The sequence below is a fragment of the Podarcis pityusensis genome, assembly GCF_964106645.2.
Source record: "Podarcis pityusensis genome assembly, chromosome: 1".
NCBI classification, from domain to species: domain Eukaryota; kingdom Metazoa; phylum Chordata; class Lepidosauria; order Squamata; family Lacertidae; genus Podarcis; species Podarcis pityusensis.
Window position 1 is genome coordinate 37939599 of NC_138028.1, and position 17854 is coordinate 37957452.

Below are 17854 nucleotides of genomic sequence, written 5' to 3' on the forward strand. Positions count from 1 at the left end.
GAATTGCTCCATAAGAATTGTAGCAACATGACCAATATCTAAATAGCAGTATTAAGTGAAATCACTTTGATTCCTAACTGCTTACAACAGTAGGTATTACTCGATAGGGTAACACCTATAGGTACCCTATTGACCCCAAAAGTTTTAAGAATAAAAACATAGGTTTCCCACCCTCTGGAATAGATTTAAGAGGCAAGTCCCTGAAACATCACATGGCAATTCATACTCCATGATAAGTGAAGAATACCTGAAGCATAGAGTAACAGAATATTAAAACAAAGTTTTATTAATATTTCCACAGCACTGTCAAGGTACATTTGGTCTCATGTACTTACTGAAGGTCTAGAGCACGATTATTATTTATATAAATGATCATCCTAGTTCCAAATTAAATATATTGTTTTAAAATGTTAGGCAAATTAATATTAAGCAGCTGTCTTTCTCTAAATTATTTGAATAATATGATTTATAAATCTGTATTTAAAAACTGAAACCATCTTATTGGGTCTTGCATTTTAGTTACATGCTACTAATTCTGTTAATTCTACCTCTATTAATAAAGTTTGACTTTTAAATAGTTGCATTAGGTCTGATCACCTAGATCAGTTATTGGCCATTTTGCCAATACTCCTTTTTTGGGTAGGGTTATCAAGAGAGTAATACTGGCAAAAGTACTCATTCTTTGGTTGGGAACAATTATCTTGACCTATTTCAATTTGGATTCAGATCTAGTTTCAGGGCTGAATCATCCTTGAATGTCCTGCTAGATGACCTATTGTATATGCAAAGAGGGATGGGGGTAGGTAATGTCACCCTGTTGCTTTTACATTTGATATCATTGACCATGGGCCCCTAGTGTTTGCATTGTGGTGTCCCTCAGGGTAGCTTTTAAATATCTATTTGAAGCTGTTGGGAGCAGTCATTAGGTGTTTTGGAGTAAGGTGTCACCAGTATGCTGATGATACCCAGCTGTACGTCTCTGTAACATCTGAATCTGGCAAGGCCATGCATGTTATAGGCCATCATCTGGAGTCAGTGATGGGCTAGATAATGGCCAGTAAACTGAAGTTGAATCCTGGTAAAATGGAAGACCCCATAGGTAATCAGTTTCCAAGTTCAAGAAATTGGCAGGTTGCCTATTCTTGACAGGTCTTTACTCTCCATGAAGGAACAGGTGCATAGCTTGGAAGTACCCTTAGATTCAGCACTGTCCCTGGAGACATGTTTGCCATCAGAGTGCTTTTTTGTTTCTTCAGCTGGTTGGCCAGCTATGGCCTTTCCTGGCCAGGGGCAGCATAGCCACTATGGTAAACCTCTAGACAAGACAATTGTAATGTGTTCTACATAGGGCATTGAGGTTGGTTTCAAAATTCTGGCTAGTGTAGAATACTGAAACCTGGTTTTGTCAGAACAGCTCCACGTCAGCATATTACATTGGTGCTGAAAGCTCTTCAGTGGCTACCAGTACATTACAAAACTGAGTTCAAGGTATTACTGTTAGTATCTAAAGCCCTAAAAGACTGAAGGACTGCTTTGTCCCTTACACATAGTCCAGATCACTACAATCATCTGAAGAAGCCCTCCTAATTGTCACCCGGTTATCTAACATTTGTTTAGATTTTACATGAGCTACGGCTTTTAACGTAGTGGCACCAATACTTTGGAACTTTGTTCATAGTGAAATCAGACCGGCACCTACAATTTTGATATTTCATCACTGGCTGAAAATGTTTTTGTTTCGCCAAACATTTTTAGAAAATTAATTTAATTCAGTGTTGGTTATTTGTTCTGCATTTCCTGATGTTTTAATAATTTTATTGTACACCACCATGGCTTTTTTTTAATGAGTTGACGGTTTATAAATGTTCTTCTAAAAATAAAAAATTAAATATAAATGACTGCTAGTATCCTTATTTTGTGCAATAATCTCTAACATTTCAGACTATGAAGAAAAATAGCTACACAAGATCATCATCAGATTTGTAACTGTTACTTGTGTTAATTATGGGGGGATGCAATATCAGCTGCCCTTCTTTATAACAATTTCTCTTCACAAAAGAGACTGATTGGAATTAAGAGTTTGAAATTTGAATTTGGCCCGTGTGTTCTATAGATTGCAAAAGTTATAATATTTGTGGGTGTTTAAATTTAGAAAAATTATTCACGGTGTGTAGAAAGTGGGTCAATTTATGTTTTTCTTCCTCTTTCATAATACTCGAACCTACGAAGTTGGAACTACAAAACATTCTTCACGTACCACATTTTTAACTTATGGAAGCCGCTATCACAAGATGTGATGAACACCAGTTTAGGTGGTTTTAAAAGCGGATTTGACAAATTCATGAATGATAAGGTTGTCAATCGTGATGGTTATATGCCAATTTCCAGATTAGAGGAAGGATGCCTCTGAATATCAGTTGCTGAGAAACAGTAATGGAAGTAGACCATTGCCCTCATCTCCTGCTTACAGGCTTCTCAGGGGCATCTGGACACTGTGGGAAACAGGATGATAGATTAGACAGACATTTGGTCTGATTCTGCAGGGCTCTTAATTTTCCAGGTTTTTCGCAGCCACCCAAGGAAGGCGTGCTTGCACTTCTCCTATTATTAAGAATAGCATAACAAGAATATTTGAAAGACATCATGTCATAATTCCTTGACATAAGATAGCAGCAACCTTGTGTAAGAGGTAATTTCATGTTTGTGTGTGGTTCAGGAGGGGATTGCCCTAATGTCTGTTAGGCAGCATTTCATTATCTCCCCCGCCCCTGTAGCTGCTTATCATTTTCAATAGTTCAAAAGCCATTAGCAAATTTACTTAACATTCCAGGTTTGTTTTACAGTCGTGATATTTATAAGATAGAAATTGGGACTCTTGTTTCTGAGCTGATATAGGGAGTATAATATCTCAAGACAGACCTTTTTGCCTTAACAGTTTTTACTGTAGTGCAAATGATGAAATATGAAATATGAAAGCAGCCTTAGAAATTCAACACTAACTATATATATTAGTTTCAGAGTAGAGAAAAAGCAGTAAATACACATTTGCAAATGTAATAGTTCAGATTCACTATCTTAAAACCAGTGCAGGAGAATTTAAAACACTTCTGAAAATTGCCCATTTATCTAAAAGCATCATGGTACTATTCTCTGCCTGGAATGTAGTGATTACATTCATGCCCGGAGATCCAAAATATCTCGATTCCATTTCATTTAGCCTCTAGGTTTTCTTGTGGAAGGAACAGTGGTTGCTTTCATTTCTTTCAATAGTATCGCAGGCATAGGGGCAGAGCATGCAAGGCTTTGGGGAGATAGAATCCTACTGAAAGTTCCATGTCAGGCATGAGTCAAAATCTCTAAATGACTTTTCAGGCCTGGAAGGACACAGGGCATGAATCTTAGCCCACCCCATTCCAAGGTTTTAAGAACTACCGTAGTATGAAAGCAGTCTCAGCTGAACTAAATCCTGAATCTGACAAAGTCCTCTGTTTTGTTCCAACTGCCTAGAATAATATGTTGGAAAAGTGATAGAAAAGTGATAGTTGGAGAGGAGTTATCACAGTTTAAGAATTTAACCAGTTTAATAATTCATGAGTCTGGCTTGTGAAGTAACTTCACACACACTATTTGATCAGATATTCATCACTACCAGAAAAAGGACAGTAAAGAAGTTTACAGGTCATAGATTGTCTGTAACTTATGCTAGCTAAAATGGCTGTTCTGTGAAGTGATAAAAAGTGCCCTGCATTTTTTGTTAATTACATTATATTTTAACAGCTATGTGCATTATCGAAAGTTAGCGTTAAGGCATGGAAGAAGTTACAGTAGCCCGGCATAAACTACTACAAGTGATTGTAATATTATGTACCAAATATGCATTAGTTCCCCAGGACATGAATAATGTATTATTTGACTACTGCTCTTTTAGTCTTCCATTTTGAGATTTACTTGAGGTAGATTCAGACATAATGTTAGTCACCATCTGAAATCACCCCAGAAAGATGGTCTGCTAGAAAGCTCAGTAAACTACAGCCACTGATCAGTTATCACAAATCCTCTTGTTGAAAGTAAGGTATAGTGTACCTGTAGCTGTGAGACAAGAGGGGGTGACATAAAGTTTCCAGCTCTTAAGTAAGGGATGACTAACCTGTATGGCAACTCCTGCCATCCCTGACCATTGGCCATGTTGGCTAAGGTTCAGTCTAACAACATCTGAAGAGGCAGAGGTTAGCGACCCCTGGCTTACATACTCAAGTGGTTTTTGAAATAGTATCTGGTGCCTAATTTTAAAATACTGTGTTTTACTATCAATATTATATTGTAGGTGGGAAACTAATAATAACAACAATAAATTTATTATTTGTACCCTGCCCATCTGACTGGGTTGCCCCAGCCACTCTTGGCAGTTTCCAACAAATGTAAAAGCATAATAAAACCACCAAACATTAAAATGTTTCCTAAGCAGGGCTGCCTACAAATGTCATTTAAAAGTTGCATAGTTATTTCTCTCCTTGACATCTGATGGGAGGGCGTTCCACAGGGTGGGCATCACTGTCAAGAAGGCCCTCTGCCTAGTTCCCTGTAACTTCACTTCTCACAGTGAGGGAACCGCCAGAAGACACTCGGAGCTGGACCTCAGTGTCTGGGCCGAACAATGGAGGTGGAGACGCTCCTTCAGGTATACTGGGCCGAGGTCATTTAGGGCTTTAAAGGTCAGCGCCAACACATGTCTTCAGAAACATAGTAGGAGCCAGTGTAGATCCTTTATGACCAGTGTTATATGGTCCCAGAGGCCACTCCCAGTCACCAATCACATTCTGGATTGGTTGTAGTTTCAGAGTCACCTTCAAAGAAAAACCTTTCTGAATATACAAACCCTTTTCTTGTGCACCAAGAACTAAAGTCTGGAGAACAACAAAAGGAAAAAAAATAGTTCAGCAGTGAGAATATTTAGCAAAGAATATTCTGCTACCAAGTTTTTGTAGCTTCAAAAATGAGATCATAGAAAATGCTGATAAGTTCTTTACTGTAGCCTTGCTTGAAGGCAGCTAATAATTACTGGAAAGCTGCACTGATAGTATGAATACATCAGTGTTAATAAATGGAAACTCTTTAAAGTGAATTAATCTTATGATTTCTAATCACTTTGTACATCTCATTACGAGAAGTCTAATAATTTTTAAATGCAACCATTTGCCTAATGCAAAAGACTAATTTTTAAAAAGTTTTTTTTCTCTGTATATAGTAATTCAAACTTACTGAATTGCTTCCAGCTTTCTTTAATATGCCTAAAACTATGATATTTATGAAGTACAGCACATCATACTGATAAAACAGAATTTCCATTCATATAACAAAAAGAATTTTTTTTAAGCAGCAAGCACTCATTTATGAATTTGAAGAAAATAAATCTTTTTTTAGTGACTATGTACACTCCCACACATAAATGATAGCTTTGTTCTAAGTAAGATCTTCTTACAAAGCAATGATGATTAGATGTCACAAGAACATGTTTTGGTCATTAACAGGTTTCTTTCACTCCAGCCAACATGATCTGTCAAGTGAGAAGCAGCCACTCTTCAGTTCAGAGCATGAAATACTGGCTCAGTTTATGTGTACCACTAAACCAAAATCTTGGCTTAGCACAAATATGCAGGTTCCCAGACAGAAGCTCACAGCTTTTTAAAAATTTACATACCACTTTGCTGAAGAGTGTTATACTGTTAGAATGCATTTTTAAAACAGATCTTTTTACAATCCTTCTAAGCACTTTCTCAACCACCTTGCTAATATGGTGATGATTGGAAAGGTGTTTCTTTTTAATGTAGCTGAAAAAACATTTTAGCACTAACAAAACATTGATTAAAAACTTGAGTAATACAATGGCTCCCACCACAAAGATTATACTAAATGTGTGCTGTAATACGATCACCAATACATCATGGTTGGTTGATGGCCTTATGTGAAAGCTCTGTAAAAAGCATGGCAATTCCACACAAAACACCTAGTGTGGCACCACCCTTCCATTTTGTATGCTTCTAGCTGCCAAGCAAGCAAAAGCTAAAAGCTAATGGTAACAGGGCTTATTTGTCAAGATGAGCCTATGCCCTCTATTGAAATGAAGAGCAGGCTCCAAGCTATGGGATTTGATGATCTGCCAAGCTTGTCTCCCTTGAAACTGAATTCTTTTAAGGCAACATACTGCCACTCAACAGCTTTATGACTGTCTCCATAATACATCCAGCATCTACTTCATTTTCTTAGAAATATACTATCTTTTGGATGTTTTTACCAACTACTCTTAGATATAGTTCTTGCTGGTATTCATCCTTGCAGATCTATTTCCCCAAATATTTGGAAGGAATCAGATTCAGTGCTCTCTAATGGGATCAGTACATTTGTACAGCTTTGTGATCACCAGGTTTTCTAGGGTTTGGAATGTAAATGTGAATTGAACCCATCAGTCGACATTAGTTTGTTTTAGGGTGTGTTGAAGACTCTTCAGTGAGGCAGCAGCTGGAGCTGCAGCAGGCATCAGTTCAAAGATTTGATGAACTGCTAATGTCTTGTTTTTTTAGGTAGGTTGTGTGTGTGTGTGTGTGTGTGTGTGTGTGTGTGTGTTATATACACATGTTTTTCTTTCCTAAATTTATTAAGTATTGGCAACAGTTTTCCTATGTCTCAGCTTACATATAAGTGTTTTTATCTTGTATTATGTTGGGCGGTATACCAATTCAGAAAATTAAAAAACAAAAATAGAGACCTTTTAAAAATTTGTTGCCAAGTAGGGATAGAGAAGCATTTATTGCACAATGCATATTTTACACTTTGTAATGTCATAAATGTATATTGCAGTAACAGCTTTCTTTCATTTAAAATGTATTATGGGTAAGAAGTCTATTATATTATTATATAATATAAAATGCAACATATATATGAGAGAGAGGGTCTTTCATCAACAGTATGACGTTTTGATGTTATTTTAGATTCTAATCTCAATCTGCTGGCTTCCTTTGAGTCACACATAGTTTTGAGTCTATTCTTTGGGTATAGGAACTTCTTGAGATTAGCTGTTTGTGTATGAGGATGCAATTTGGTCATTTTTTAAAAAGATCATTTTTATCTTTGAATTTATCCTTCAGAAACAGTGTACATATGTTTTCAGGTTTATTGATTCATGCCATTTTAAAGAGCAGTTACACTGTTTTCTTCTTCCACCATCTCTGATATTTTCTTTATATCATAAACAGTTATTTAACAGTCACAGTATTTTTTTTAGATTTTAAAAAAATGAAATAGAACAAATATTACAGTTTTTGCATAAGAACAGTGTCTCAACAAATTACAGATTAACCAAAAGGTGAGAGGGGAAGTGTTTGTTTAATCCAGGCTTCCTCAACCTCGGCCCTCCAGATGTTTTGAGACTACAATTCCCATCATCCCTGACCACTGGTCCTGCTAGCTAGGGATCATGGGAGTTGTAGTCCCAAAACATCCAGAGGGCTGAGGTTGAGGAAGCCTGGTTTAATCTATAGTTTGTTGAAACATTGTCATTAATTTATTAGTATTAGTATTAGTATTAGTATTAGTATTATTACTAATACTAGTAATTTATTAGTATTATTAACAATAACCTGCCCTTCTCCTTAAGAATCCAGGGTGGGTTACAACATTGAAACACAATATTTAAAACAACCTACAATCACAGAAATAGGGTGAGTCACTGTATTCACCTCAAGTATCAAAAGCCAGCGTAAAGATGCATGTCTTTCATAATTTAGGGGCTGCCACAGATAATTCCCCCTCTCGGGCCAGCCCCACCTGCTAGTCTTTGAGCTGTATTAGGGCTGTGCACAGATTCCCTGATTTGTAAATCTGGGTCATTTATTAATTTAACTGCATCCAGTGCAGAACTCTATTATATATAAATTGTATTACAAAAATATATAAACATATCCTTGTCATCTTCTAAATTATTTCCAATGATCTATATGGCTGAATAATTTTATCTAATTATTCCAGTATGCAATAACCCTATTCTATTTTAATTGTCAAGTTGCCTTCCTTCCCTCACAATATTAATCAAATTTACCTTATGAGCTAATTCCCACAATCTTACTATCCTGTCTTCTAGCATAGGAATAAATATTTTCCTCCATTGTACTATAGAGTACCATGCATTGCTCAGGATTTCTAAGAAACACCAAAATCCTGAGATTTATAAATGCAAAATATATATTTTTAGTTCCTTAATTTTTTAAAAAAATCTAATGTTGCTGGATAAACAATAATATACAATCCTGCCAAATTTGGTTAAAATCAGTCAGTTTTAAAAGTTTCACTCCATGATCTTGGTTGGCTATAGCTGGATGCAATCTCAGGAACCATCATGCAAAATTTGATGATTCTCCTGCTTCAGCTGACACCAAATTCAGTAGTGCCAAGTCTATTCACAGGGGCAATCCAAAAAGAAAGATATAATCACAGTCCAAGGACAAAGCATACAGACAACACAAGAGGTCAGGTCTGGAAGCAGTCCTAGGTTTGATCCCATTTGCTAGCTAAGGCATATCAGAAGACTTATACAAGGGTATTGATCCAGTACTCTTATCAGGAACTGAAGGCTTTTAACAATGAGCCCTTAAGAGCCCCATTCAGAACCCAGCTGCAGCCCATTTGGATTGTCTGACGAATCTCACCTGCTCATGAGGAGACTGCACCTTTAGGCATTGCCACTCCCCTGGGCTCTGTGCAGGTGCCCTCTGTGTCTTACAGAGAAGAGTGGGGTGTCGTGATCCCCGAAGACCCTGGATACCTCTGCCCTGTTTCACTGTTCATTGACACAGCATGCTCCTGTATAATGTGTGCTTTCGGGAATAACACATCCACCTCTGAAGAGGATTTCTCCTGTGTTGGCATGAGAGTTGCGATACCTTCAGAGGTGTCCAAATCAGTGCAGTTTTGAGAGGTTCGGTCTGACAACTTGATTCAAAGCGGCATTTGATGGTATTGAAACATAGACCAGACTGTGCTCTTCAATCTCAAGATCCATCACACAAAATTGGGTTAAGATATATTGGGTGTTCTAATTCATAGCAAACAGATGGCAGGCAAAAAAACAACTTTCCAAAATTGCTATGTGAGCAACCGTTAATCACCAGTTCCTTAACATGTAATATTACTAATAGTTTTACCAGTAGATCATAACCTCTTATGAGTTTAATTTCATTAATTATAGTATTCTAAACTAACATTCTTTTAAAACATGACCAAAAAATGTGAAGCATATCTGCATTCCATAATCCACATCTCCAACAAATAATCACTGTGTCAATATAGAAACATCTCAGTTGTGCTGGTGCAATGGAATATTAGTTCATAAAAACTTTCTTCTAAATTTGTATGCATTGTTGAGGAATATGTTGCCGAATCCATTTCAATACACCTTGGATGTTTTGTATTAATTATTTATCCCAATTATTTTGATAAGTATTTCTTGATGTATCCAAGCTTGATGTATCCATGATATATGCTTTACTCAAAAGTTGTTGTGTCTGCTCTGCTATCATTAAGATTTCATTTCATTTTGATGATGAAAGAAGTTGTACATATTTTTAATGACAGACAAAAATAGAGGGACTATATGGTAATTTTCCTGACTACATTTACAGATGATTTTTAAAATGTTCTTGCTTTATTATTTTGTGAAAATATGTCAGCAACTGCAGAAAAAGAACCTACTCAAGCTAGTCGGTATTGAGAATGTTGACATGCTAAATATATATGTAGTCAGTGTTTTTAGGCTAATTCTTGCTGTTCAGTGCAAGCTTTTGATTTGCTAACTCTTTCATCAGTAGATGTATCACCAACTGAAACTTTATTCATACTACTATGTGTAGTTCTTCAACAAGCAGCATTTATATTTTCAATTGGTGTTCTTGCTTTTTAATATAACATAGCCATCAATGAAATCATTTTATATAGGGTTACTCTGACATTGTCATAGTTTCCATGACATTGTCATAGTTTCCGAATGTCTTTGTGACAATAAGGTATCTAAAATACACGTACTTTAGATACAAGGTATCTAAAGTACACGTGAATGCTTATTAAAATATTGCACATCTTTGGCCATTAGTGTTCAGAGTTTGAATTTTGTGCCCAGCCATGGCTATAGCCTTCTACCTCTTCTCATAAATTGTGGATAAAGACTTTTGATAGGCACTGCAGCTCTTGTTTCGTCTTGCTGGAGACTGCATTCCCTGGAGAACAGTAATCTTGCAAGAACACTTGTTTTCCTCTCTTTCAACAATTACGGCCATGAATAGCTAAAATTACTACCTATTATAGAAAGGAACTATTATATACAGATTTTTTTCTCAAGATTGTTGTGACAATGATATTTTCTATAAGAAAAATCTAACACTTAAGATAAATCAAAAAGTGACCAAAGGAATTATAGGTTCCTTGGCATATCTGTCCCTGTGAAGTTAGTGTAACACAATCGTTTTATAAGTACCTACATGAAAGTGGAGTAATTAATAGCATTCATGACAGAGCCATCTAGTTTCTTTAGTTTGATTAAGTATCAAGGCGAAAAGAGAAGAGGTTTGAAGTGTTTGAACTTAAGGCTTTCTATCTAGATTATATCCTCTAATAATGAAAGCACAAGAAACATTAGCTGGAAGGTCTATTGTAAGTTGGTGTGCAATGAAATCAAATACATGAATATAAGATGTGGCACAAGCAGCAGTGCTTCTAGAAAATATGTAGGTATCAAGCCCTGGTCTTACTATATGCTATTATCTGTGCTATTTTTCTAGAAAAAAAGGTGCCAGAGGTGCTCATCATGAATGCCTCCCTTGTTCTCTTATAATGGCAATGGCACCCACCTGAGAGGTGTCAGAATTGAGTTCTGGTGAGTTCTGGCTGACAAAAAGCCCTGGCTATTACCTAATTTATATACTGGAACAACTAGCTGAGTTTGTCCTCAGTTTGTTCCTCCTGCAATGCAGAATCAGTTCGTTGTTCTGTCTATAGAATGAATAGTTTTAAAACCATATGAAGAGAGAAAATTAGCAAAGCATTCATGACTATAATAGCAGTTAAGAAATTAACTAAGCTATTTTTAGAAGCTGTTGAATTTCCTTTACAGGTTTTCAAAGGAAGAGGACCTAAGTATAGTATGTTCTTCTAAACAGGAAGATGATCCATTGGATTGCCTCCAACTATTATTCCAATTCATGGGTAGCATTCCATGATGGGGTGTAGATTTCAATTTAATGTGCCCTCTGTTATCTGTCTTCTCATCTTATAAACTAGGCTACAAAATATTTAACAATTAGACAGAAACATTCTCATGCATCCTTTGGTTGGTTTCAGACAGCCATTCAAGCCAGGGTTGCTGCATTAATTCTTTTTTTCTAAGGACATTCATAGGTATTTGTTTTGTTTTTAATTAACTGAAATTTAAGCAGAAGCATGATTACATTACTGATGTCTCAGAGCTGCGTTACACTTTACAGCTGTTACATAGGTCCTCGCCAAAAAATATTTCTGCATGGTGGCCATCTCAGGAACTGTAACATTTACTGTATGGATTAACCATTCCTAGAGATAGTTTTAGACATATATTGATACATTTTATAAATTACTTACTGTAAAATATTTAGATTTCTTTTTTCCTTACATTATTGTTGCCACCGTTTCAGATACATTAGAATAGTCATAATTCTGTTGATCTTATTTTTCACAAAGAAAAAACCCCAACCATTCAATCTTGAATTGAAGGATGGCTGCCTCAATAGAATTTAAAACCTGTGCATTGTGATCAAATCATATTGGAGTCTGTGCATATATTTCAAATCAATGCTTATTCATTAGCGTGTTAAAATTATGCTGTATGTTTTAAGTAAAATATTAACACAATAAATACTTGTTTTAAACATCAACTAATGCTACCTTATTAACAATTTGTCTTAGTTTAGTATTTATAACATAAATGATAAGTATATTGGTGCAGTTCTGTCGCAATGTTTATAATTGTTATGTTATCCATGGCATGACTTGCTTTAAAGAAAAAACAATAAATACTGTAGAAATCTTTTGCTTTATTAACTTTGGGTTGCATCCAGACTTGCTGTTCCACTCACATAAGGGATGAAGATCTAGTGGAGTTTCCCACAGGAGGAAGAGAGCAAGGTGATTTTCACCAGTTCTCCCTTTCTCTTTACAACCCCCATCACCACCTCCTTTGCTGGCCCCACGTCTTCAACCCTACAGAACAATATTTCAGGGTGCATCAGGAGCTGCGGAGGGGGAAATAAGTGAAAATCACCCCCCCCTTTCTCTAGCGGAGCATCCTGTGGATGAAGTTCTGGATCCAACCATTTGGCTGTATTTTTTGTATTATATGGATCACTAAATATACATGGAGTCAACTTTATAAGACAAAAATCAAGATGCAATGAGAGGGAGAATATTATATCAGATATAAACTTCGACATCTGCTCATTGAACTTGTTGGAATTTGTGTTTGCTTCTACTGGTTTTTGCTTTCCCATAGAATCAAGTATGGGAAAGAAAATATTATTCATATGGGCAGCATACTTTTTTATTTTGTGAGTTTACCATCTTAATTTTAAGCCATTGATTTGTTTTACATGCATATGCATGCATACTTACATGCATTAGTTATTTGCTTAATTGGCATTAAATTCCATTAAGTTCCAATGAGAAAGAAAAATTTAGGTCTCAGGCTTTTTCTCTTTAATTTTCAATTACATTACATTTGTTTAATTTTTTTTAACTGTTCAGTCTAAGGCTTGTTGAGGTTGATTTGCTCCTGAACTGCTTTGTTCCCAGACATTGCCATCATCCCCAACTACCACCAAGTCCTCTCCATCTGATCCCATGACCACCTCCAGAGCTAATCAGGTACAGTATCATTCTACCATCTACACCATACTTTTCACGAGCGGCAGCTTGCAAACTGGAGAAAAAGATATGGTGGGTTAAGGTTTTCTTTGTTCATTTGCATATATACACCCATAATCATGGATATCTAATGCTGTTGTATAAATAATATTATTTTTAATTTGGTAAATGAAATACATAAAAAAATCTATTTTAAGATACCCGTACATAACGTTTGTTGTTGCAATCCAAGTAGCCCTTGAGGGGCAAATAGAGCTTGCTTCTGCTCATCAGATTTTCTCACTTCTACCCCCCCCCAAACAGCTGTTCCTTAGGTTACACTGGGGGATTGTTGAATTGGCCAAGGCTTCCCAAGCAGCTCAGGGTGCTGCTGTCAGGACAAAATGATTCAAAAATTGTGGAGGACATACAGAGCTCAGCATGCAGCTCTTTGGACTGAGGTCTATATCTATAATGTATCTTTCACAGTGTGGGTTGATAGACTGTGCTTGTTTATAAAGAAGAATATGTTTCCTATAATAGAATGCCTGTTTACACACTGGGGGGCTTTTATGAGAAGTTATAGTCCTAGAATAAAGTAAAATGAATAAATAGTTATAGTCCTAGACTAAAATAAATTTGTTTTGTAAGATCAATGTTCAAAGCTATTTTAGCTTGAGCAAGTAATGATTATTTTCTTATTCTATGGTCTTTAATGCACAATCTTATTTTTAATTACGTAATAGTCTTCAGTAGTGACATTTATTAAGCTCATAAGCAATTTATTTACTTTTCATTCTGTACATCATAGAATAATATTTAGGATATTTAGATCTTTATTGATAATTTTAATATTTCTCGTCAACCACTTAGAGGTTTCCCTACAATCAAGCTTCATATAAAATTTGTTAAATAAAATAAAAATAAAGTGAGTTGGATCCAAAGCACTTTTTTTGCATACAAAAGGAGTCTTTTGCTTTTATTTTATATCCCAAGCTGGAACATTGTGTAAAAAAAAATGAAACTAAAACCAAAGATGTTTTTCTATTTGTGCAAGCAGGAAACTAAGAGAACTATTTTAGCACTGTAAGAAATATTTCACAAGCATGTGCAAGACAGCATGAGCAGCTGTTTTCCTTTCCTTCCAACTCATGATTCTTTGCCTCCAACCCTGTGTAATTCTTTGAATAACAATCAAACACGTTTTCATCTAAAAATGTTATATTGATTTTGAGGATTTTGGTAAAAAACATTTAAATCTAAAGCATTTAAAACGAAGCATGTTGAATTTCTTGTGCTCTGTATTAAGAGCCAGTATTTGTTGGAGTACATGACTGACAATCAAATTGGGGGGTGGCTGCCTTTTTCATGCCCTACTTTTAAGCTTCCACCATCTAACTCGAGATAGAATGCTGGACTAGATTCTGGAGGACACTGCTCTGATGCAGGAAGGCAATTCTTTCTTGTGATAACAACCAAGCAGTAATCTCTCTGCAATTTGCTGGTGATATGAATCAGTCCAACAAAATTAAACTGGCAAAACAAAAAGTATCATCCAAGAAAGAAAGAGGATAGTCAAGTATTGTAGAATTCCGTCTTATTTGGGATATCTTATTTTAAATTATTTTAACTAGCTGTATGTTTTATTTGTGTACCTAATTATATTGGTCTGTTACTATAATAAATCATTCATTCATTCAATTAATAGTTAAACAAGGCAGCTTCATAACCAATGGCTAGATTCTGACTTGTTTTGAAGCTGTTTGAACTGTTTCTATTTTTAGTCTAGTGTAAGGTGATATACACTATATGTATATTTAAATTCATTTCTCTTTTGGACACTGTTGTATATGAAGAAAGATGTTACAGTCTTAAGCTAGCTTCTGGAAATATGTCTGCATTTTTTCATTGGTATAATTTATTTTATTCTCTAGACTACTATTTCAGCAGGAAACATGCAGCACATAAGACAATTATGGTTGTGCTGTTAATTCTGATGATAAGTGAAGTAGCTGGCAATTGTTTCTAGACTGTAGCTATGATTAACATTCAGCACCATCATATTGCCAAGTATCTGCACTGCGGCTGTCACATGAAAATTGGTTTCAGCTCGATAGTTTTCAAACACAATTGTACAGATATATATTTTGTTTTCCTATTTGTTCCGAGCAAGAAATGCTGCTTTCAGTAACACTCAGGATAAAATTCAAAACCAAAGTCATGCCTGGAATTTCATTTTTCACACACCACACTGGCTTCAGTGTATAGTTTATTCAGATATTTTAAACAATCTGAGCTAGATTCATGCTAGATTTATGGTACTGTTCCTTAAACTATGTTTTTCCACATGCCACAAAATGCCCTTAGTAGATTTCACTAAATGATTTGGAATGTGTCCTTAACATAGCTTCTGCCATTGCCAGTGAAGTTAGTGTGATGAATACTCTTGTTGCTTTATTCTTTCCCCTTATTAAAACAGGAACTGTGAATATTTTGTCTTTCACTAATATTGCTTCAAGCACTTTCTTTTTCTGGAGAACAATGAATACATGTTCTTGTAGCAAATTTAATCTGTGTTGACTGTTGTTTTAAAGTAGTATAGTCTTAATTCTAAAGTAGTATAGTCTTAATTCTGATTTTATTTAATTCAGTTGCTCAACTTTATTCATACTATAGGAAAATATTGGCTCACTACTGTTGCGATTCTTAGTATTTATCCAGCATTTAAATAGTAATGATGATTGTAATAATAAATGGTAGTGTAATCATTGGTTCTGGTTAAATTATTAAAACCATAGAGAAGAATAAGATAAGAAAGGGAGAGGATTTAGTGCCTATGTCCCATTATGTATTCAGAGGAAGAAATAAGAAATTGTGTGATGGCAGGGATAATGGAAAGAAAGTGACTCCAAAATGCAGTGTTAAGAAAGGGACTGAAAGAAAGACTTGGGGAGAAATAAGAAGTTGTAGATGGCATAGGTTATGAATGATGATAGATCAAATTGAACGAATTAAGTAGGATGTACTTGCCTCCATTGTGAGAACTATCCTAAGTGTATTCGACAGGCTTTGGGGGAGCATATACATCACCTTGAACTTGGAGGAATGGTGGGGGTATTGGTTTAATAAAACAAATAATGCTTCAGTTTGTTTGTTTGTCTCTGCCCTAAAACTCTGGGTGAAGATTTGCACTACCTTCCTAAAATCAGATGACTATAATCAACCCAGGTCTATGGATGACCTCATCCAGGAGCTTCATGTCCATATCAAACACCATAGCATGAGACCTTGCAGAACCCTTTAAGCAAAACATGCCAATGTGTAGAGTAGCAGTGTGACAATTTTGCTCTGTTCAGAGGGGAAATCTAAGCCTGATTTCTATGTAGCAGACACAGAGTCTGACAGTTTGGCTTTTCACCTCAGTTCCCTCTGCAACAATTGCCACATTAAAGGGGGTGGGTTAGTCCCCCTTCTTATCAGCACACAGAAATTTTCAGATTCAAGGACAAATCTTTAGGCACATAGGTTATATATTCCCTTTACTTAGTACAACTTAAGCATTACAGAAAAGAAGATTAACAACGTTATCAATAATAAAGATCAGTAGCATTAAAACATTATAAAAACATTACAGAGTGCAAGTTAGCATTACAAATCTACTGTAATAATTAATGATGCAGAGCTGAGAAACCATTATTAAATCCTAATTACCAGAATCAACAAGGCTGGAATACAAGCAAAAGGTGACATGGTTCCTCTCAACTGAAAGAGTGAGAGATTCGCAAAGGAAGAGATATGTATACCTATTTTTTCCTTTGAAAGAGATAATTTTTCTAAACTTCCTCAGTTGTAAACTACTTGCCACAAAGTAGCCAACTACATGAAAGGGTTTCATAAAGCATATGCCAGAATACATACATTGCAACTTCAGCAATAAGTTTGATTAAACATAGTCTACTATCATCAAAGCAAAATAATTTCAGCAACATCTAATGAAACTACATCAAATACAAACAACTGCTATCTTTAAAAAACATATCTGGGTAGACATTTTACATAGTCATATCAAATCCTAAATTATACAGGAAAATGTCTGGTTCACATCTGAGCATACTAAATGTATCAAGGTTAAAAATAGCTTTCTCTGTGAACACAACTTGTTTAAGTAATCTGTAAAGGAGGATTGATTAAGTAAGGCCCGTTCACTTTTTTAATAACGGGATACATCAAGAGTATTGGTTCAAGGTAGGGAATGGGGAGCAGTGATGTATAAGCCTGGTATGCAAGTCTGGCCTACCATTTCCATAAATTTAATTGTATTGCATTGGGGTGAGGCTGTAGGGCCAGTTCCAATATCTCTGGAACCAGCCAAAATGGGTGCAAAAGTGGTTGCGGACATGGCAACAGGAAAATCTGACCCAGCACTTTTGCAGCACTCTATCTGTGAACTAATACCTAGGAAAGAGTATAGTGTATTCCTCTCATCCCATTTCTGCCTGGTGGTCCAGACAGGTAACAGTTGGAAAATTACTGAGAGTTTCTGGAGAAGCAATAGAGTTGCTTCCAGACCTATTTAGTATGTCTGCTGGGGCAAAGCTGATTGGACACCTAGGAGCAGGGTAGGCAGGCAGGTGGAATGGCCTCCTCACTGCCCCAGTTCCCCTCACCATCAGTGGCAGAGGAAAAAAAGCAATGCAGGCCAGCATCTACATGTCTATTCAAAATTAAGTATTATTGAGTTAAAATGGTAAGTGTGCAAGACTGAGATTAAGTTCTATTTCTGACATGTATGCAGTATCAGACATAGAATTTAAGAGATACATAACTAGCGATCTGGGCATGTTGGGACAGTGTGGGAGTTATGTGTTAAGTTTATCTGATAGTCCTTAAACTTCCACAAGTAACTTTTATTTGTTGCAGCACATATGAATGAGACTAT

The 17854-nt window shown here is 35.9% G+C and overlaps 1 protein-coding gene across 6 annotated transcripts in view; it reads left to right on the top strand.

Annotated features, from left to right (window-relative positions):
• The window catches only part of NOVA1 (NOVA alternative splicing regulator 1), a 151628-nt gene that overhangs the window by 106269 nt on the left and 27505 nt on the right, over positions 1 to 17854 (top strand). For 5 of the 6 annotated variants that reach the window (XM_080978547.1, XM_080978546.1, XM_080978542.1 and 2 more), the window contains exon 4: positions 12865 to 12936. The exons of the other annotated variant lie outside the window; for it this stretch is intronic. In XM_080978547.1, coding sequence (XP_080834673.1) covers positions 12865 to 12936 — 72 coding nt within the window. The remainder of the gene's footprint in view (positions 1 to 12864; positions 12937 to 17854) is intronic. 6 annotated transcript variants of the gene reach the window in all.